Source organism: Miscanthus floridulus, chromosome 5, assembly GCF_019320115.1.
Source record: "Miscanthus floridulus cultivar M001 chromosome 5, ASM1932011v1, whole genome shotgun sequence".
Lineage (NCBI taxonomy): Eukaryota > Viridiplantae > Streptophyta > Magnoliopsida > Poales > Poaceae > Miscanthus > Miscanthus floridulus.
The window spans coordinates 121450872-121472517 of record NC_089584.1 but is presented as its reverse complement, the minus strand read 5'-3'; the positions used below and the strand labels follow the sequence as shown (position 1 = coordinate 121472517).

The following is a 21646-nucleotide window of genomic DNA, read 5'->3' as shown; positions in this document are numbered from 1 at the left end:
GTGCTACATTTGACTGGGAGGAGAAGCCGGCGCGCCAAGTGCCATACCAAACAGGGGTTAAAGGTTATCTCAAATCACTTCTTATGCTAATGAAAAAAAAAATCACTTCATATACTGTGAGGTTTGAATCGGTTACAACATCACCTTTAGGCCAAACAGGGCTGTTTACACAAGTCTAAGTGGGTGTTTGGTTCCTCCCATTAAATTTTAGTCGTTGTCCCATTGAATGTTGCATGGAGTATTCAATATAGACTAATTACGAAACTAATTGCACAACTTGCGACTAATTTACGAGATGAATCTTTTAAGCCTAATTAGTCTATAATTTGACAATCTGGTGTTACAGTAACATGTGCTAATGATGGATTAATTAAACTTAAAAAATTCGTCTCGTGGAGTACCGATGGATTATGTAATTTGTTTTTTTATTAGTATCCGAACATCATATGCGACATCCTCATTTAACACCTCCTAAATTTTAGTCACCGGATCCGATCACCCCTGAACAGGGCCACCAAACTAAGGGCGCGTTTAGTTGGCAAAAATTTTTGGTTTTGGCTACTGTAGCACTTTCGTTTGTATTTGGTAATTATTGTCTAATTATGGACTAATTAGGTTTGAAAGTTTTGTCTCGCGATTTCTCAGCCAACTGTACAATTAGTTTTGTTTTTCGTCTACATTTAGTACTCCATGCATTTGCCGCAAGATTCGATGTGACACTTTAGGTGAAAATTTTTAGATTCTAAACAGGGCCTAAACACACAGCACATTCCTGCCAGGCTGCCACAAGACAGGCTAGCCCGGGCCAGCCATGGTTGCCGGGTTCTAACCGGACAACAAGGAGGAGGCGGAGGTCGGGTGGACTGCTGGATTCAACGGTCAGAAATGCTTCGACTGCTACATCCGACGGATACGAATTCGCGTGACGGCAACCAGAGAAACAAAGCTTTTTTCGATCGACCAAAAAAAGAAAGAAACGAAGGGTCAAATCCTCCTTTCGGGAACTCGCCTCGCTCGGCTCCCCACGCCCCAGCAGCGGGCAGTAAACAGCCTCCGTCCTCCCTCCGGGCTGCCCCCTCTTCCTCAAGTCCGGCGCCGCCCGCCCTCCTCTCTTTTCTCCTGCTGATGATGGAACTGGATCCTCGCCTCTACGAGAACGTCGTACGTTCATTCTACACGCGCTGCCTTCTTTGGCCGATCGTGCAATTATTTTGTTTTCTTTATTTAGCCAGACGCCCGGCTGAATTAGATTTGTTCTTGCGCGAATTGTTATCTCTTTGTTCATCTGTTGTGTATGAGGTTGATATGGTTACTCGATTATTTTCGGGAGCTACGGGTTACTTTCGATTTCATTTTTAGCGTTTGGGCTAGCGGATGCGCTCGTGTTAGGGTTTCTAAATTAGATTGGGCGGAGCTGGCTTTCTAGTGAGAAAAATATAGGTATTGTGGTTGCGTGGTTCTGTAATGAAGAGAAATTTGAAGCTTTGTCATTGAGGTGGGTTGGGATTCACCAGCGGAGTCTTAAGGGGCAATTCTTCCTCTTGGCAGGGGGCGGCAAGCTCAGTTGGTGTTTAGTGGGTAACTATATTGGGAGCAATGCTGCAGGCAACTCAATTGCTGGACAATGTAGCGCAAATAGCTGAACCACTTCATACATCTTGTTCTTTTTTAAGGAAGGAGTGGAGTTAGGTCAATAGTTATTCCTTTGTGGCAAAGAAGACAAAAGAGCCTAATCACCAAGGATGATGAGCCATATCATATTACTGGTTTTTTCCCCACAATCAACAAATCTATTTGGCATCCGAAGCTGGCCAAACACCTGTGCTAAATGTCTTATCTGAATTGTGTCGCTGGCCTAAATTGAGCATTGGTCCATGTCACCTGCTCATGGATGTCCTTGCATTTGTTTATCTTTTCCAGCACCATAAGATGATTCATCCACACCGCCTTTTCCCAAGCTGTCACCGTACTAGTTTGCATTACCTCAAAGTCACTACCACTTTCATCCTATGTCACTCAATGTGTGGCTCATATGGGCATATGGCTCTGCCCTTAGTGTTGGCCCAACCATGTATATTTATGGCATAGCCATGCTCTACGCCAACTGTACCAACAGCTTCATGTTCTACCCTTTGTCGTCCTTTTCAATTAAGGGGATTGATTACTACTGCCTTTTGCTGGATAACTGGATTAATGCAAACTATACCATCATCTTTGTTAAGCTGTAGTATGCTATTGACATAGATTTCTCCCTACTGCAGTCTGTGAGCGACAACGATGTCCGAAACATAGTTCTATCTTATCTTATGCACAACTGTTTTAAAGAGACGGCAGAGACATTCCTATCTAGCACCGGGTTGAAGTTGCCTGTCGACTATACAGTGGATGTGGATAAGCGTAAAGGTATTTATTTGCAGGTCAATACTGAATCTTTTCTACATTATGTTTTGGGTTGCGCTTTACTTGTCATATTGCATGTTGAAGTACTTTTTGTATGTTTTGATAAATTTACTGCAATCTTTCTTTGGCCAAATTGCCTTTGGACCACTATTTTGAACTCAGTTCCACCTTGGATTACTAGTTTACCACAATTTGGTTCCCAGTTTTTGTTCCATCTAGCACTGAGCAACACAACTAAAAAGGAATGGAAGATCATACCTTGATCCTCTCTGCTATTTTGCTCTGTAAATTGGTTCTCATCCAGTGGTCTTACTCCCTTCTGGTAGACATCAAGAACTCCTGCCTAAGTGCAACTCCTCTTTCTTTCTGCTCTACACCGCTAACCCCTGTGGTTTGTTGCACTTTGACTGGTGTGGGCAAAGGGCAAGCTCCCACATACCTGCAGTTTCTCAAATCTGACATCTCCCCTTGAGATCAAGGAAAACACTCTGGCCTCTTGCATCACCGATGCATACGGTCAACTCCTCAGGGTTGTGCATTTGCATGGTCACCAGGTGGAGAAAGGGGGTTTAGGCTGCATGATTGGGTGGGGGCAGGGTGGGGAGCGCTTGGCTATGGGAAGGGGTTCTCGGGTGGAGAAGAGGCCTCAGGCATATGATGCAGTGGTGGGGCATGGGGACTCTGGCTGTAGGAGGATGGGTCTGTGGAATAGTGCTGGGGCAGTGGAGCCAGTGCGTTCATGATGGCGGAGGTGCTGGATCTTCATGTGGCTGTGGAGGATAGCTCGTCCATCGGGTTCTTGTAGCCTAGCCTGTATTAGGTGGTGCTGCTCCTCTGCCTTGCATGGGAGCCCAGCCCAATCTGGCCCAACAACAGGGAGCAGCCAGCGGGGAAGGGAAGATAGAAGAAGACATTGGGGAGGACCAGGTCTCATATGACCTGTTGGATTTGAATCGTATGGCATAGTGTTGTAACTACACAAAGACGGGGAACAAATCAAGTCATGAGAGCCTAGCCCAATCTCGCCTAACAACAGGGAGACAGTAGGGAAGAGAAGTTAGCATTGGGGAGGACAAGGTCTGCTCTGAGCTGTTGGATTTGAATCGTATGGCATAGTACTGTAACATAAAAAAGACAAGCAACAAATCAGTGGTAAAATAGTAATCTGGATCTGGGGTCTACATGAGCAATCTGGCTGTACAAAAGGAAACAAAGGTCAGGAAGAGTACAGAAGGAAACAACTAATAAGAAAGGGTAAAAACAGAACTAGACTATAAAACTGAAAAATAAACTAAAGGGTACTTATGAAACTAACCTGTACATGGAAAAAAAGAGGGAAGAGAAGAAAATTACGAAGATTCCCACCAAAGCTAAAACTAGAAGTGAATCCATTGTTAAGTGTGAATGCTCATGTCATCTTTGAAGAGGTACACCAGCAGTTAAAGGAGGGTCTAATCCTATAAAAAAAATCTGAGCATTTCTTTTAGATCTTTTATCTTTATATTCCTTTGTACCCTTCTGTTTATGGTTTTGAAGTTAATGGTAGATCTTTAGTAGTATTATGATCACTTCTATGTATTCTTGGAAGAAAAAAAACTTTTATGACTTCACTACAGCTGTTGTTGTCAACCAGTAATTCATCCAATTGAAATGATCTTGCCTAACTAACACTGGAGCCATCTCCTTTCAATATAGGATTATAGTTTACCATTATTCATTGCCTTTACCACTGATACTAATGATTGGATATGGTCCGTTGCACACCTGTGCAAAATGCCTGTTCCGTTCAATTTTTTACCAGAATAATAGAATAATAAAAGTGGTTTATAAATTTTAATCTTTCGCTAATGTTCATTCAATAGGTAAGGTTGTCCTGTGTTCCTAGCAAAGACTTGAGTAATAGGTGATTCATGCATATAATATTCTTGCTTTTTTTTCAAATTTTCCTGGCCATTTTTTAGCTCAGCATATAATTAACTGTAACTCTTTCTTTCAAACTGCAAACTTGAAAATTGTTCTTTAGGATATTGTATGAAATAGCTGTGATTCAAATGGATATTTGATGACATCAATTTGATGTCTTCCATTTAATTCATCATAGGTCATGAACGCATAAAATCACATAAGTTTGAAAATTGAGTATTTATATCCCAGTTATCTTATGATAGTATTGTTTGTATCTAATAGCCTTGATTTTCTTTCAGCAATTTTTAATTTTGTGCTAGAAGGGAATGCCCTTAAGGCCATAGAGCTGACAGAAGAAATGGCACCTAACTTGCTAGAGAATGATATGGATCTACATTTTGATCTTCTAAGTCTCCACTTCATTGAGCTAGTTCGATCCAGAAAATGGTGAGTTTGTGAAAATTAATTAGGAGGGAAAACTATTTTTACATTCTTTTATTAACCTGGCTATTTTGACTGACAGCACAGAAGCTCTTGAGTTTGGCCAGAAAAATTTGACATCATTTGGGAAGGTTCGCAAGTATGTTGAGAAACTAGAGGTACTTTTTCCTTAAACCTACATGTCTCAGGACCCTTGTGCCAGTTAAAACAAATTTTATTTTAACATAGAAGACCAATGGATTGATTACTTGTTTCAGATGTTTAATTGTTACTATTATTACAGAAGGATACTAAAATCCAACTTTTCATTGTATAGGACTTTATGGCCCTCCTGGCTTATGAAGAGCCTGAGAAGTCACCTATGTTTCATCTACTAAGCCCAGAGCACAGGCAGAATGTTGCAGATAGCTTGAATCGGGCTGTCCTCGGTATGCTACAGATATCATGTTTAGCTCTTGCCATCATAAGCTTTATTTCCCATGATCTGATTGATGTTCCTCTATGATTAACGGTAGCACATGCTAATCTTCCGGCATATTCATCGTTGGAGAGAGTGGTACAGCAAGTGACTGTGGTTAGACAATACTTACAGCAAGAAGTTGGCAAGGTAAACATCGCTGAGTACTTGTCAGCAAATGGTTCAGTATCATATCTTATTAGTTTCGCTTGTAGTTTGTGCTCATTGTGTAATGTCCTCTGGTGATGCTGTATGATGTTCAATGAGAGGGCTGCTTACGAATCTTGTTCTCAGAAGTTCTCCCTGCTCACCAGTCCACTTGAATTCAAATTCTAGTTTTGGTATTCTACATCTTGCTGCATACATGACATTTGGAACTCTTCGAGCAGGATTCTTACCCACCATTTTCTTTGAAGGCCTTTCTGAGCAAGTAAAAGCGCAAATGGTCAATTCTTCTGAAAGGGTACCGCCTCTGCAGACCATCAGGCACATGTACCCTTACAGAGTGCATAAACGATGAAGCAGTTTATACAATTCACAGAAACGTGTTCTTGGCACCACTTATACAGTTGCAATGGTGTAGTACTTTGAAAGGAGGATGCTGTACTGTATGTGGTCTGCTTCCTTGATTTACATTTTCTCTACCTTAGACATGACAAAAGCTTGTACATATGACCTGTTGAGCTATTCTGTGCGTTCGTTCCGTGAGCTCAGTTTGATTCGGTTTGCTGTGTGGTATGTGTTGTAATTGGTCTTTTACTACCACATGTCCGCATATGCAGGCTGTGCAGAGGCTAGGGGTAGTCCGAGCTCTGAATGGATGCGTTCGTAACGGTTATTCGGTCGATGGTATTTGCGATGAAAGTAGTAAAGCTGTGCTGTTTTTTTTTCACGTAGTATAGTGTACTGTATCTTAAATGAACTACAAACGTGCATCAATCTATTTCAAAATACTACTCTGATAATACATCTTTTCTAAGATCTAAATTATAGTTCACTTTGGCTTTATTCTAACTTATTTTAACTTTTATCATATTTATACATAAATTTTCAAACATCTGGAACATCAAATTAGTTTTATTTAATTCTTCATCAAACATATGTTAACAAAGTATTTATTTAACTTGTGGATATTGATATATTATTATTTAAAAAAAAAAAACATGATCAGAGTTAGAGAAGTTTGAATCAAAGTCAACTATAATTTGTAACTGGGAATCAAAGTCAACTATAGTTTGGAACTGGGAGAGTAGAACTCAATAGGCATTGGAGATTGGACACTCGCTAATAACATCATTAGTGTGGCCTTGCTGGCAGTGAAGCCTGGTTCAAGCTTCGATTATATGGCTTGCCTTATACGAATAACATTTTGCATCCGTCGGCCTGCCTTGATTTTTCAGTGACTTTTTCAAAACCAAATTTGAAATGTACTTGCTAAATTTGGAATTTTTAGTAATAAATGCGTAAAATTCCAAAACAGATTCCCCTCGAATGACCTCTTAGGCCTTGTTTGGATGCAAAGTATTTTTAAAATATTGGAGAAATACTATAAAGGGGTGTACGCAGTGCAGAGAGCTCTCACTTTGTGCGGGGTTTGGGGAAGGGTGTCAGTGGAAGCTTTACCCTCGCCTGTGCAATGCGAGGAGGCCGCGACTCGAACCCGGGACCTTCCGGTTACAGACGGTAAGACTCTACCGTTGCACCGTACTATGATTTTACAAAATACTTTGGTTTTTAAAAGCTATTAAGTGTTTAGATGCAACAAATCTTGTGGTTTCTAAAACTATGGTTTGGTTAAAACTGTAGTCTTTTGGGAGTTTTAGAAACTCCAATCAAGACCTCTTTTTTGTAAACTACGGTTTTACGGCTCTTTGGCTTATAAAACCATAGTTCTGTGATACTATAGTTTTTGAAAACCGCATCATCCAAACATGCCTTTAATCTTTCTGTACTGCCTTGCTCACCATTTTCAGTGTATAATTAATTAAAACCCGAATTTCGAAAAGAGAACTACATGTTGACAGCACTGATGCAAAGTACGTGGTAAAAGTGAGATCTGAGATCGAGTTCTTCGGTAGCTTTCAGGTTTCTTCAACCGTTAGTGCTGCTGCCGGCTTGTGAAATTGTGACGGCTCCGTGCCCGTGCCTGCTCTTTTTCTGGGACTCTGTTCTGCGTGTTCCTCTATAAATAGACGGATGACTTGTTCCTTGTCTTCCTGGTAAGCTCACCATCAGCCATCACTACGAACCACTTGGTACAGTGTTGATTCTCTTGGTCAGGTGTTTGGGCTTTGTTTCGACAGCGGAACATGGTACCACCTCCGTCCTGTTTCTTGGACGATTAGACTGTTTTTACCTGTATGCATGTTTTGTTAGCCGTTCATATTTTACCTACACAAGCCGGACATGCTCCTACGCCAGGAGCGCCGTCCACGTCGCCCGAAATTCTTACCACCATCCGATCTGCCGATCAACGGTCCAAAACGATCGAAGCGGATTCCGTCGGAAGCAGCTTCTCCTGCTTTATCCGGCTTCTCAGCTGCTTCGTCTCGACTTTCCTGGCTTCTCATCCGAATCCGGCCTGGCAAATATATACTTGGGCTTCCGCTTCTCGTTCCAGATTCTTCTCCCAACTTCCTCTCTCCCTCACCCGTCGGTCTCTCCCTCTCCCTCTCCCTCTCAATCTCCACGCGGACAGGGGCGGCGACGGCGCGGGCGGGCACGGCGACTGCGGCCGGCCTCCTCCTCCTCCTCCTCCTCCTCCTCCTCTCCCCCTCCTCCTCTTCCCCTGGCCTCGCGCCATGCCGGCCGTGCCCGCACCGCCCGCTCACGGCGCGAGGCGCTGCCAGGGCGCGGGGCTGCGGTGCCCGTCCCCGGCCACGGCGCGGCGCAAGCGGCCGAGCCGGTGGCTACAGGCGTGGCTGCCCCTCGGTGATGCCTCCTCCCTCTGCTCTGTGTGTGCTCTTGTGCTACAGAAAACCCTAGCTGTCCGTGCTGGAGGTCACGAGCGCCCAGCGCTGACCCCACCCCTGGCGGTGGTGCCCTGCTTCCGCGTGGAGACGCTCGCCAACGACAGCGGCGGCGGCTGCGTGGACGACGAGGTAAGCTCCCAGCTCTCCTCTCTTGCCCTCACTTTCTCTATCTTGATAAAGCTCACATCTCGCAGCATAGACCTTGTTTGTGCAAATATGGCTCCAAACTGGCCCAGGGAAAAAAGTTCTGGGAGTTTGGCTCTGTTTAGCAAGAGCTAATGCAACTGTTTTCAGTGCCTGATCTACGTGATTGTTTTCAATGTGTGCACAGATTGTGCTAAATCTCCTTTCTTTGGTGTGCAGTTGTATGAACTATGAAATACCTGGCTCCTCGCTTATTGATATGTTAAGTCTCAGTTTTCAAATGGAATCATTAGTTGGCACTATTTGTATGTTGTCTTCTAAGCACCTTACTTTCAGAGCTAAACTAACTGGTTATGGTCTTGCCTTCTCTCAGGACTACACTGAAGATTATACTTCCTGTATTCACAATTACATGCTTTAGTTTCCTTTCTCAGTTTTATCCTTTATGTTAGAAATGTGTTTGTTGATTTTCATGTCACTTACAGGTGTAGTAGTTTATCTGTCATTCTACTCTACTGCTTCAGGCTTCTATAGGCAGATTTTGTGAAGTTATGGAAGAGCTCTTTTTTTTGGCAACTAACTTCTCCCGTGCATGTGTCTTATGTATGAAACCGCTTGAGGCTTTCTTCAGCTGATAGCAGATGTCGCTTGGTAACCGGCTGTCCAAAGATTAATTTTCTTTACTGTTTTTTTTACTTCAGTATATGTGTCTTTTGTTGTAAATTTGGAGGTCTTTAATTTACTTGCTTACCTCATAATTCTGATTGCTATTTTTGCTTCCTCTCCAAAAATGATGTAGATCAAGGAATTTAGGGGTAAATGATCCAGAGCTGAATTTAACAGTTCCATAACAAGGCCATTTGTTCTCTCAATTGCCGCTCAGCCCCACATTTTTTTTCCAGATGCAGCTAGGCGCACACACTGAGGGCTTTAGTTGTATACCCACCTTTTATTTACTTCAATTTCTCCTCAGTTGCAGCTTCAAATAACTTGGAACAAATTAACAATGCCCAAGTTTTTGTGAATTTGGGAACACCACTTTAGCTCCATAGGTCACTATCTTATTTATTTTTTAAAGATTCACACTGAGGGCTTTAGTTGTATACCCACCTTTTATTTATTTCTGTTTCTTCTCTATTGCAGCTTCAAAAAACTTGGAACAAATTAACGGTGCCCAAGTTTTTGTGAATTTAGGAATAGCACTTTAGCTACATAGGTTACTATCTTTTTTTTAAAAGATTTTGTTTAGGGCCTCTTTCGTTATATACCCACGGTTTACTGACTTCTATTTCTTCTGAACTGCTGCTTGAAACTACCTGGAAATCATTAAATATGCCCAAGTTATGGTGAATTCGGGATCAAAACTTTTGATGCGTAAGTTACTATCTTTTTTCTTTTTTTTCAGATTTCCTTTTTGTTCTCTTTCTGGAGTAACGCACAAAAGCCTTTAATCTTCAGTGCTTGAAATGCAAGGGTGATTTTGCGAATGTAAGGTCCGATAAAACATTTCGATCATTATGGAGTACTCATTCAGTTGTGTAAGTTGTTCCTATATGAGCTTCTACAAGTTTGCAAATTCCTGACCCATGCATCTAAGGTCTCATGATCCATGCAGTTCATACCAGCTTCTATATGACCTTTTGTGGGCATTTAGTTAGTGTTGTTTCATGCTTTAATCCTGACTGAACTGGTGTCGTTGTCCTGATCTTATCCTCAGTTCCTCTAAGCTCCCTTCGCTCACCGAACTTTTTTCACCTATTCTTAGAATTTGAGTTCTGTTTCAAGCAAGAGATTAAATATTAGTTTACTATGCCTTTGCACGAGTATTGATTTTTTTGTGCTATGGACAGTCCTAAAAGACATGGATGTTCAGTACACCAAATTGCACAGTTTCTTCGCCAGGTAAAACTATTTTCCATTACATTTTACAGCAAGTAATGCGCTTGAACCATCTTCATAGTGGCCCGTTTGTTTTAGCTTGTGGCTGTATTAGTCAGTCTTCATGTGTAACAAACTTAATAGTTATCTTCTGCATATGCAATGAATCTAACAGAGTCCATGCCTCCTTTCTTTTTAGTACAATAGTTTCGTGAGATCAGAATAGTTTCCTTACAATCAATCTATGATGCTTAAACAGATGATTCAAGCATCACCTGTGCTGCTCCATTTCTAGGAGAAAAAATGGTCAAGTTGCTGCAGTTATCCGTTCTCTCTTCATCATTTGTTATATCGTAACCCCCCTGCCAAGTTGCCATAAATATTTGTCCAGCACATGCACACATGTTACTGTTTGTGCTTTCTCGCATGTGCGCACAATCCCTAAAAATTATAGCAACATAACATCCCAACTTAACAGCCCGCTTACCACTCCTTATTCCCCAATTTCTAAAGGAGTTACAGTCTTCTGGCATTTGTACTAAAACAAGCTAAGAAACCCATTTTTTTTTTGTTACGCATGGTTGTTGCCATTCTTCATATTACTCCCTTGTAGTTAGGAAACCCAGTCCTATTTTCTAGGGGAGTCAGAATTTGATGCAGAGAATAAAACTCGATCAGTTCATATGAATAGGAATTATTCATGGTGTATTTTTTGTCAATAGTTAATTTTCATTATTGGTGGCATCTGATTGTTAAGAGACATTTGCAAGTTCTCTGTTATTTTTCTTATTCTTAAATGTTGGTATTAGTGAGAATGTAATTTCAGCAATTAATCCATACGAAGACTTTGACCAACTAAAAGTTACTGTACTCTAAAGTGATTATTATCCTCTGTATATTTGTTTCTATTGTGTACAGAAACTCAGAAGAAGCTATATGTAATGCTTGGAAAGGATCTCTGTTCAGACAATTTTGCCAACTGATAGGTAATTTCCTTTATGGTCATCACATAAGATTGTTGTGTATAAGTTGCATTGCATCAACAGGTTATGATAAAAAATATTATATCACCTGTTGGAGTCTAATATGATTATTACCCCAATGCTTAGACCTGCGCTCTATCACAAACTAACAGATTTATGCAATCTGTGAGTGCACAATATATCACTTGAGAACGTGCTTTCATTTTCCCGGTCAAAGACTACGAAAACTCTAATTCTATTCAAATGCTAAAGGAGTGAATCATCGTTGCCTGGATCGCTTGGATCACTCGGCCTCAAGGTGTAAGCCTGCGAAGGTAAAATACATGCTTCACATCTATTTTTTTAATTAGTTCCCTTTATTTTAGATCGTCACTCAAATCTGAAATTGGTTATTTAGAGACTTCCATGCAACCTATCACACTAAAAAAATATGCTACGTATTCTTCTTTGAATCCAATTTTGGTCTCTGCTCAAGTAGCACAATTCATGTAGACATAGCCCAAACATTTTCGTATGTATATCATACCTGTCATTGTTAGCTTTCATAGCCTTAATCTTATTATATCAACAAAGAACGTTCTGAACAAGGAAGGTTCTTTGCGCTATAAGAAAAATAACTTTTCCTTTTTTAAAAAAGAAACATCCATCCTAACATTTTTATCTACCCCATCCAAATGAGTCTTCACAATCTTGTCTTTGCGCCTAAGGCAAAGTCTAATATTTTTAGGCTAGGTGTAATTGTCTTCCTTTATCTACCAGATTTTGCTCTGCTTTCAAGAAACTAGGCGTCATGTAATGATTGGATATAAATCTTATTAATGGACTGAAAAAAACCCGGAAGATATGTAGTCGCTCCCTGATACTGCTGCACGGGCGCGCGAAGGCGCGCGCCCTGATACTAGTGCTGAAAACAAGTGGAAGGAAGGTCCTTTGATGTAATCTGTTGGCCGGGAAGAGCTTTTGCATATCTGTACCCTTCAGAAACGATGTTCTAGAGTTGTTCAATACAAGTTGGCATGTCTGGATTGCTTAAATTTCGAATGAGTCAATTGGCTATTGCTTATGAGATCAACTTAACAACTTATATTTAAATAAAATATGAAAAATATATCCAAAAGTTTTCTGGTATTGCTCAGCCAGACCATAGTTGGCTCGCATGTTTGGGAGAAGTCAGACCATAGATCTTATATATTTGTTCAACATTGACAAGGCAAGCGTGCTAAAAGCATTCCTGTCCTTTCGTCTAACTTTGGTTTGAAGAGTAGCATATATTGATTAGAGTGATCAGGGATGGCACAATATAGCTGCTGTGGTGATACATCATGAGCTGAACATTCTGATTTTAGATGCCCCTTATCTTTCGATGCAAATCTCAACTTGTATGTGTTCAACAGAACTTCAGAGGTTCATCCGGGAAGAATTCAATGACGGTCGGGCCATGGGGAGGTCTAGGAGGAGATCCATGGGACGATGGTGTTAGCTCCGCAGTGCGCCAGATCATTAAAAAAAAAACTCGACGGGGGTTAAGACTGTCTCCGCAGCATTACAAATAAGAAGAAGGATCTTCTCACCCGGCCGAGAAAACCCCCGAACCCCCGCCCCCACCTTTACACGGTGACTTTCCGTCGTCCAAGTGAGAATTGGGCCGGTGCCCCCTCAGTGCTTTGGTTATGAGGACGGACGAGGAGATTTTTTTAACCTCAGCCTAAAATTCGCTCTCACGGGAAGTCGAACCCAGGACCTGAGAAGTGCCGCTGGGTCACCTAACCGATTGAGCTAGGCGCCCTTTGGCAATGCGCCAGATCATCATCAGTCATGGTGCGGCCATTGATTCCATACAGTTCGAGTATGACCTGAGAGGAGGCTTAGCCTAGTCAGAGAAGCATGGGACTAGTGGTGGAGGCTCAAAAACTGATCAGGTTCGGTTTACTAGTTTCCTGTTACTATTAGACTGCTGTGATATTTGAAGCCTATAAATAGAAATAATAGCAAAGATAAGATGGCAGATTGGCAGTACTGTCAAGTATCTACTTGCACAAGTTGGTACAGTGAACTATGTTGTTATTTGGATATTTGACAGTGATATAAAACATTTGTGGTGCAAACAAGCTGCCATTGGTATTGTAGAAGAGTAGATATGCATTCATTTTTCTTATGGCGTGCTAATAAAATATACCTTCGTTTTTGTACAGTTAGACAAAACTAATCTTTGATCGGACAGTTCTTGCAATTCGGTCAATAGTTGAGTACACCATGTTAGTTTTACTGAACACTGATACAATGTTACAGTAATGCTACCATTAAAAATGTGTACGTTTCCAACAGGTGAAACTTAATTACCCTGAGGAAGTTCTCACATCTATCAGTGGCCGCTATGGTGCAGTGGGAGCTTCAGTTGTCATAAGATCACTTACCTTTGAGAGCAACTGCTCCAAGTACGGGCCTTTTGGCACCGAGCAAGGGACATCCTTCTCACTCCCGGTGTCCAGCGGCAAGATCGTCGGCTTTCACGGCCGATCCGGATCGTGCCTCCACTCTATAGGCTGCCATCTCAACAAAGAGAACACAACCAAGCTGTCAAAAAATGCGCCATCTGCGCTGCGGAGCATCACAAGATCTTATGACAGGAACGGTCACGGGTATGCAGATAGCAGTGCTGGGTATGACATGGTTCTTGCAGCGAAGGACCAATGTTTTCTGATCGTCCGATTAATCACGATTAATCACGATTAATCATCCTTATCGGTACTTAGCACTTGATTAGGCCCTCCGACTCGATCAGAGCGATCAGAAAGCTGATCGTCCGATTAATCATCGATTAATCGTGATTAATCGTCCGATTAGGCCTCTTTGCCGATCAGCTCTAAATAGCCAGATGGGCTACTTCAGTTTAGTGGGCTATATTTATTTGGGCCAGGCCCATTAGGGTTTCTCTTATATACCTCACCCCCACTCTTTCTCTCCTCGGTCCTTAGTCCTCACTCTCGTGTGTGTGCAGCTCAGCAGCTGAGCTCTATTTCTTCCCTGCTGCCTGCGTGCATCTCACTCCCTCCTCCCTCCCTTCCAGTTCCAATCCAAGCAGCCCATCCGTGGATCTTTCCTGCTGCTTGCTGCTTCCTCCTCCCTTCTGCTGCAGGGTCGCCTATTCTCTTCCCCACCTGCAGGCTGCAGGTCCAGGGAGCACGAAGATGAGCTCCTCCTCTGAAGGTGAGTCATTAAATCGGCTTTGTTCTGTCATTTCTGTCATCTCCTTTCCTCTGCACTATGCTCAAATCTTGATGCTTTGTTTCTTTGGCTTTTTGCTGAACTTGCATAGATGAAAATCGAAGGCGGCAGCTTGCAGTGGAAGCTATATGCTGAACGATTATATGGACGATTAGACCGATCAGAGGTCGATTAATCGTCCTGATCGTCCTAATCGGTACCAGACCGATTAGGAACGATAAGCCGATCAGAAAACATTGCGAAGGACAGAGGTGACAACTACAATGTCCTGACCAGCAGTCTTCCAAAGGAGCAGTATCCTAATCCATCTAAGATGAGCAAGGTATCACCAACAGTGCCAAAAAATTGGAATGTCTCCAATTCCTAGGATATTCATTTTCTAGTTATAAAAATTGTAGCTACAGAAGCCATTTTCAGACTGTGAATTTTACACTGCAGATGGTATCAATTCCAAGTTTCTACTCGGATAATGGGACCATGACTATAAGCACTCCAGTGAGATTTGGTCCCTGGGGTGGAAATAGTGGTACCATATTTGATGATGGAATATACACCGGTGTCGGACAAATCAATTTAACGCGGGGACTAGGGATATCTTCCATGAAGGTTCTCTATGATCGCAACGGACAGGCCATATGGGGTGACAAGCGTGGAGTCAATGGGGGCGCTAGACCTGAAAAGGTGATGCAGTTTCAGCATCAGTGTTATTTTGGTTGTGCTAGTATATGATAACATGGTAATTTTGTTTGGCAGGTTGTATTCGATTTCCCATCAGAGATCTTGACTCATATAACCGGTTACTTTGGCTCGACGATGATCATGGGCCCGACGGTGATCAAATCACTCACATTCCACACAACAAAGAAGAGCCATGGACCATTTGGGGACGAACATGGCACCTTCTTCTCCAGCTGTTTGACCGATGGAAGGATAGTAGGATTTCATGGCAGGGCAGGATGGTACATGGACAGCATTGGAGTTCATGTTTTGGAAGGAAAGGTGTTGTCACAGAGAGTAGACACAGAGCTGACCGACGCAAGCCCGTCTCGACAGTCTGACATGCTTGCACTAGCACGAAGGGAAATCGGAGATGAGGTAACCAATCCCATTAACCGAGATGTTGATGCAAGCAGTGTGTTAGCACTGATATTTTGATAAAAAAATGTGTTTGGATCTTATTAATTCTGCTTCAGGTCACATACGGTGTGGTGAAAGAACCCATACCAATAGGTCCAGGACCATGGGGTGGGGACGGAGGCAAGCCGTGGGATGATGGCGTCCACACTGGCGTCAAACAAATCTACATCATGAGAACCGATTTCATCGGGTCTGTTCAGATCGAGTATGACAGGAGTGGGCAGTCCATCTGGTCTACCAAGCATGGAAATGGTGGCCAGATAACACACAGGGTAAGTTCAGTTGTGAGTACTCACACAAGCTCCTCCAAACCATGAAGTGCAGTGCAATACAGTTTTTTCAGTATTGAAAAATCACGTTTATGATGAAAATGAGATTAATCACGTTTATGATGTACAAGTTTCTCATTAAACGCACATTGTTGCATGCAGATCAAGCTTGACTATCCACACGAGGTCCTGACCTGCATCTACGGATACTACAACACCTGCGTGGAAGAAGGGCCCAGGGTCTTGAGATCGCTCACCTTCGTCAGCAGCCGAGGGAAGTACGGCCCGTTCGGCGACGAGATCGGGACCTACTTCACCTCTGCTACGACGGAGGGGAAGGTGGTCGGCTTCCATGGCCGGAGCAGCCTCTACTTGGACGCCATTGGGGTGCACATGCAGCACTGGTTGGGAGACGTGAAAACTGCTAGCGCTTCCAACTCCAAGTACTACATCTCCAGGTATATGTTCTGATCCTGGCTGGGTGGCTGGTGGCTACCCTGTGGTCTGATGCCAACTGAAGGCTGTGGAGTTAGTACAGTTTGCAGTGTTTTCTCTGCATGCGGCAAGAAGTTCAGTGATGAGCAGTTCTGAATGATGAGTAATCATATCATGGTGTATTTATTTGTTCTTACTATTACTGGTAGTAGTTTGATCTTCAGGAGCCATTGTGTGTTGTGTTGGTGATTTGGTGAGTGATTTGTTTGTCTGGTTTGGAGGATTGAGCGTTGTCGGTATCTGGTCACCTTAAACTTGTCAAAGTCTCTGAATTGATACATTGAACACGATCTGTTAAACAGATTTTGTGCCATCTCATCTCGGTTGCGCTCCGAGGTGCATCTGTCACTAGATATCGAGTGCGCCATCATTCAGTGCTCCGTATTCAGATTTCAGACAGACCAGCACACACCATGAGATGTTTGCTATCAGAACTAGTGCTTGGTTGCTTCTTTCTGCAGAGGGATGGCTAGGTTTCATTAGTTTAGCCCTGCGACTTGAAGCCGAACATTCAAAGGACTAGTGAATCGGGTAGTTGTCGCGGGCTGTGACTCTAGCCGGAGAGATTCAGAGAACCAATTTGTGAATTGGGCGAGGAACAAACAGGCAGTACAGTACCATCCATCCAAGTGTCAAGTGTCTCGCTCTAGCCCAAGCGATGTACCAAGTGGCTCTTGTTAGATTGATCTCCCAACCAATAAGCCCAACGGCCTATTGGGCCTTGGTTACGCGCCCTGATCAGGGGCGCCCAACCCTACATGGTTGGTGGGCCCCCGTCACACTGCGCTATATAAAGAAGTGGGGGCCGGCGGCTCAATGCACGAGGTTCGCCGTGAGCCGCAAACCCCACCGACAAACCCTAGACCGATCTAAGAGGGCGCGCAGCCAACGACGGGAAGCTCCGCTGACTCTCGCCGTCGTCACTGCTACGCCCCCGTCTGCACTGCATCGACGTCCGTGCAACCTCTACTCCACCCATCGCTGCCCGTGTGCTGCCTCCATCAACAAACCAGTGATGGCCAGCTCAACCGCGACTTCATCCGAAGGCTCAGGTTCAACACCAGCATCTCTACCCTATCTCCCACTCTCTGCTTGTTCTAGTTCATCATGTTCAACAGCAAACCGTCTAGATCTACCCTAGTCGATCCACAGAATTCAACAATGGTATCAGAGCCACGGTTTAGGTATAGATCTTGGATTCTAAGGTTTGATCTAGAACGGGTACCGATTAGAAAGGAAAAGATGAAGAGATCCAGTGCGGATCTAGAAAGTAGAAAGGGCTTCAACCAACAAAGGGTTCGATTGAACCATAAACTCGATCCCTTCGGGTCTGAGAAAAGATGATGGTTCGGGAAAAGTGAAGAACCGAACATCCAAATCCTAGATCGGGTTTTGGGATAGAGATGAAAACTGGAAACCGAATTAAACCCAAAGGGAAACAGTGCCGTCCCTAACCCTAACCCTAACCCTAATCGGGAAATAGTGCGAAATCCGAATCAAAGAAACCGAAAGGGGAAGAGGGGAAGGGAGTGGCTTACCTCGCCGTCATGCACGCCGCCGCGCGGGGAAAAGAAAGGGCCGGCCGGGGGGTGATCTGCTCGCCGGAACGGCCACTAGGGCGCCGCGGCCAGGCCGCTCGACGGCGGCGCGCTCACCCGCTGGGGAGCACGCACGCCGGCGAGGGGGCCGGAGACGACGCCGGGGCTCGCTGATCTCTCTCGCCATCGAAGCTCCTCGCTCGGTGTCTGCTGCGGCGGGACTGAGTGGAGAGGAGAGAGCAGTGAGGGGCGAAGAGAGAGAGAGAGCGCGAAGGCCGAATGGCGCTAGGTCAAGGGCGCCGCGGCGGTCGCCGGAGTTTTAATCCTGCGATGCGCGCGGGCAGCCGTCAGATGGAGACGGACGGCCACGAGCGAGTGGGCCAGCGCCGCAGCCCAGGCGGGAAAGGGCGCGAGGCCGAATTCCCGGCCCAGGCCCAGGTTGCGACCTGGGCGCGGGGGTGCGCTGGCGCGCGCGGCTGGGCCGCGAGCAGTTGGACCGGGACAGCTGGCACGCGCGGATGGCCCGCGGGTAGCTGGGCCGGGTGCGCTGGCGCACGCGTGCATGAACAGGCCATGGGCCGCATTTCGCTGGGCCACGCACGCCGATTGCTGGATCGGGCCGAAATGGCCAAATAAATAGTAAAGTCATAGTTTTGATTTTTCTTATTTTTCAGAAAACAATTTGATCAATTTGAATTGAATTTTTGTGATAATTTTCTGTACAAATTTTATCCAACGATAATTTTGTTCAGTAAATAGTAAAGTTGCTTCTGAAAAATAGGAAAATGATTATTGAATGTTAATGTTTCCGCTGCGTATTTAAATTAATTATGGACTTTTAGTTAAATTCGAACCAACGGGAGAATTTGATTTTAAGAGCCAAGAGATAAAAATGAGTTGATTATGATATTGTTATTTTCTGACCAATGTTGTTAATAGCAATATTATAATTTTAATGATTATGCATTATTTCTATTTCTGCCCAACGGTGATGTAGATTTAATGTATAAAATAATTGTATGTTTTAATTTTGACCAACGTTAAACTAAGGCATGCAATTATTGTTATTTCTGTTCTCATACTATTTGAATTGTGTTTTTAGAAGGATACAACTTGATGAGTTGTATCAAAGAGATCCCCACTCTAAAAGGTGATAACTATATTAAGTGGAAAAAAAAGATAGACCTAGCTTTTATCCTCGCTGAGATGGACTGGGTTGTCACCACACCGTGTCCTAGAGAACCTGTGGCACCGGTGAGGAAGACAGATGAGACTGATGCTACATGGCAGAACAGAGAGCGGGATTTTGCTCCCATAAAGATGTCCTATGACCTTGAGCATAGGAAATGGGTCACTGCCAACAAGAAGTGTTTGGCAGTGATAAAGGACACGATTGAGCCTGCTATTGTGGGCTCAATTCTAGACTGTGACACGGTCACAGAGTACCTAGATAGAATAAAGAGTCAGTTCACTGGCTCTTCAAAGACATATGCAACCCAGCTGATCAAGCAGCTAGTTACAGAAAGGTACTCTAGTGGCGGCAGTGGCATTAGAGAGCACATACTGAGAATGAGCAATCTGGCATCTAAGCTCAAACCAATGAATTTGGCACTCAAGGATGAGTTTCTTATTCATTTGATTTTTGCTTCTTTGCCCAAAGAATTTGACACTTTTGTTGTTAATTACAACATACAGCCTGAAAAATGGGATTTAGAAAAGCTCATAGCCATGTGTGCAGGAGGAGGAAAGATTAAAAGTTTCACAAGGTGGTTCTGTCAACTACCTAAAAGATAAGAAAAAGAACTATAATAACAGCTCTTCCTCCAAGTTATCTAGAAAAGGTCCCATGCAACAGTCTCAGAACCAGCAATTCCCAGTGGCTAAAGACCAGTGTCTCCACTGCAAGAAGACGGGACATTATAAAAAGAATTGTCCTGATTTCTTAAAGACGATTATGAAAAATAAAGGTGAGAACATCATTACATTTGTAAATGAATCCTTGTATGTAACGTTCTCAAAATCTACTTGGTGGATTGATTCAGGTGCAACTATTCATATTGCTAATTCATTACAGGGATTTCGTTCGATGAGAACTTTGCAAAGAAGCAAAAGTTTCATTAAAGTCGCAAATGAAGTACAAGCAGATGTTGAGGCCGTTGGCGATCTTCCGCTAGAGCTTGCTGATGTCTTCATACTTTTTCTTAGAGATGTTCTTTATGTACCTTCTTTGCAAAGAAACTTGATTAGTGTATCAAAGTTGGACCATGATGGTTATGATTGCCATTTTGGAAATGGCAAATGTCAGATATTGTTTAATAAGAAATATGTTGGTCTTGCCTTCCGACAAGACGAGCTTTATTTGTTATCACTTCGTGAAAATATGAATTCCGTATGTGATGTGAATGAAAATGTATCCTCATCGAACAATGAAAACAGAAAACGAAAGAGAGCTCACGATGCGTTGTCGAAATTATGGCACTGTCGTTTAGGCCATATTTCGAGGGGGAGAATAGAAAGACTAGTTAAGAATGATATTCTTCCTCTATTAGAGCTCTCAGAGTTAGAACAATGTAGAGATTGCATAAAAGGAAAGTATATAAAGAAAATTAAGAAAGATGCCAAACGAAGCGTAGGAATTCTATAGATTATTCACACAGACATATGTGGTCCTTTTTCTGTGAAAAGTGTGGATGGTTATGACTCATTCATAACATTCACAGACGATTACTCTCGCTTTGGCTATATTTATCCAATTAAAGAAAGAACAGAAGCGTTGGATAAATTCAAAATATTTAAAGCAGAAGTTGAAAATCAGCATGATTTAAAGATTAAGATAGTCAGGTCTGACCGTGGAGGAGAGTACTACGGTCGGCATACCCCATATGGACAAGTTCCTGGACCTTTTGCAAGATTCTTACAGGAGAATGGTATAGTCGCCCAGTATTCAACACCGGGCGAACCTCAGCAGAATGGAGTAGCTGAAAGGCGTAACCGTACCCTGATGGATATGGTGCGTAGTATGATAAGTTACTCCACTTTACCAATGAGTCTGTGGATGGAGGCGTTAAAAACCGCCATTCATATTCTCAATAGAGTACCAAGTAAGTCGGTGCCCAAAACACCGTATGAGTTGTGGATAGGAAGAGTACCCTCACTTAACCACTTGCGTGTGTGGGGGAGTCCTGCTGAGGCTAAAGTTTTTAACCCAAACATTGGAAAGCTAGATTCCAAAATAGTGAGTTGTCATTTCATTGGCTGCCTAGAAAAGTCAAAAGGTTTTCGTTTCTACTGTCCTAACAGACATACAAAGTTTGTGGAAACGAGACACGCTATCTTTCTAGAGAATGAAATGATTAGGGGGAGCATGGTAGCTCGAGAAATTGACCTTGAAGAGAAGCGGGTGTATGCACCCACTCTGATCATTCATGAGCCATTTTTTTCACTACCTGCTGTTGCTGCACCAATAGTACAAGACACTGTGGTGCCAGCACCTGTTGTTATCCCGCCTGTGGCAACAATAAATGATGATGAGGAACCTGTGCCTCAGGATCCTATAGAACCTATTGCCACACATGAGGGGGAGCAACAACAGCCTCAAACAGAAAATGTGCCAATTGAGGAGGCCCCTAGAAGGTCTCAAAGAGTTAGAAAATCAGCTATTACTGCTGATTATGAAGTGTACAACACTGAAGAATTTCAAATGGAGGATGATCCCACCTTATTTGAAGAAGCCATAAAAAGTGATCATTCATCAAAGTGGCTTGAGGCCATGGAAGATGAAATGAGATCAATGAATGCAAAT

General features: G+C 43.2%; 2 protein-coding genes and 1 pseudogene across 3 annotated transcripts; all 3 read left to right on the top strand.

The window, feature by feature from the left end:
* The first annotated feature begins 983 nt into the window (after positions 1-983).
* LOC136453330 (uncharacterized) lies at positions 984-5920 on the top strand. Of its 2 annotated transcripts, none has more exons than XM_066453899.1 (7): positions 984-1161; positions 2262-2403; positions 4605-4752; positions 4829-4904; positions 5063-5174; positions 5262-5353; positions 5620-5920. In XM_066453899.1, the coding sequence occupies exons 1-7, from the start codon at positions 1126-1128 to the stop codon at positions 5635-5637; spliced, it is 624 nt and encodes a 207-aa protein (XP_066309996.1). In that variant the 5' UTR covers positions 984-1125; the 3' UTR covers positions 5638-5920. The 2 variants fall into 2 exon arrangements, with proteins under 2 accessions (XP_066309996.1, XP_066309995.1); XM_066453898.1 differs by having other exon boundaries at positions 5593-5920.
* A 2084-nt stretch (positions 5921-8004) lies between these two features.
* LOC136455248 (jacalin-related lectin 3-like) lies at positions 8005-16282 on the top strand (annotated as a pseudogene).
* Positions 16283-17321: 1039 nt separating this feature from the next.
* Positions 17322-19572, top strand: LOC136454125 (uncharacterized; the record flags this gene model as incomplete). The annotated part of the gene is made up of 2 exons (XM_066454668.1): positions 17322-17358; positions 18947-19572. Coding segments are annotated over exons 1-2 (663 nt in total), but the record flags the coding sequence as incomplete, so codon positions are not given.
* Positions 19573-21646: the final 2074 nt, after the last annotated feature.

Bases quoted from the DNA above. Each gene is read 5' to 3' on its own strand.
- LOC136453330 (XM_066453898.1), top strand. From the start codon at position 1,126: ATGATGGAACTGGATCCTCGCCTCTACGAGAACGTC. The intron at 2,404-4,604 runs GTATTTATTTGC...ATTTTCTTTCAG, and splicing joins GGATGTGGATAAGCGTAAAG to CAATTTTTAATTTTGTGCTA. The intron at 4,753-4,828 runs GTGAGTTTGTGA...TTTGACTGACAG, and splicing joins CTAGTTCGATCCAGAAAATG to CACAGAAGCTCTTGAGTTTG.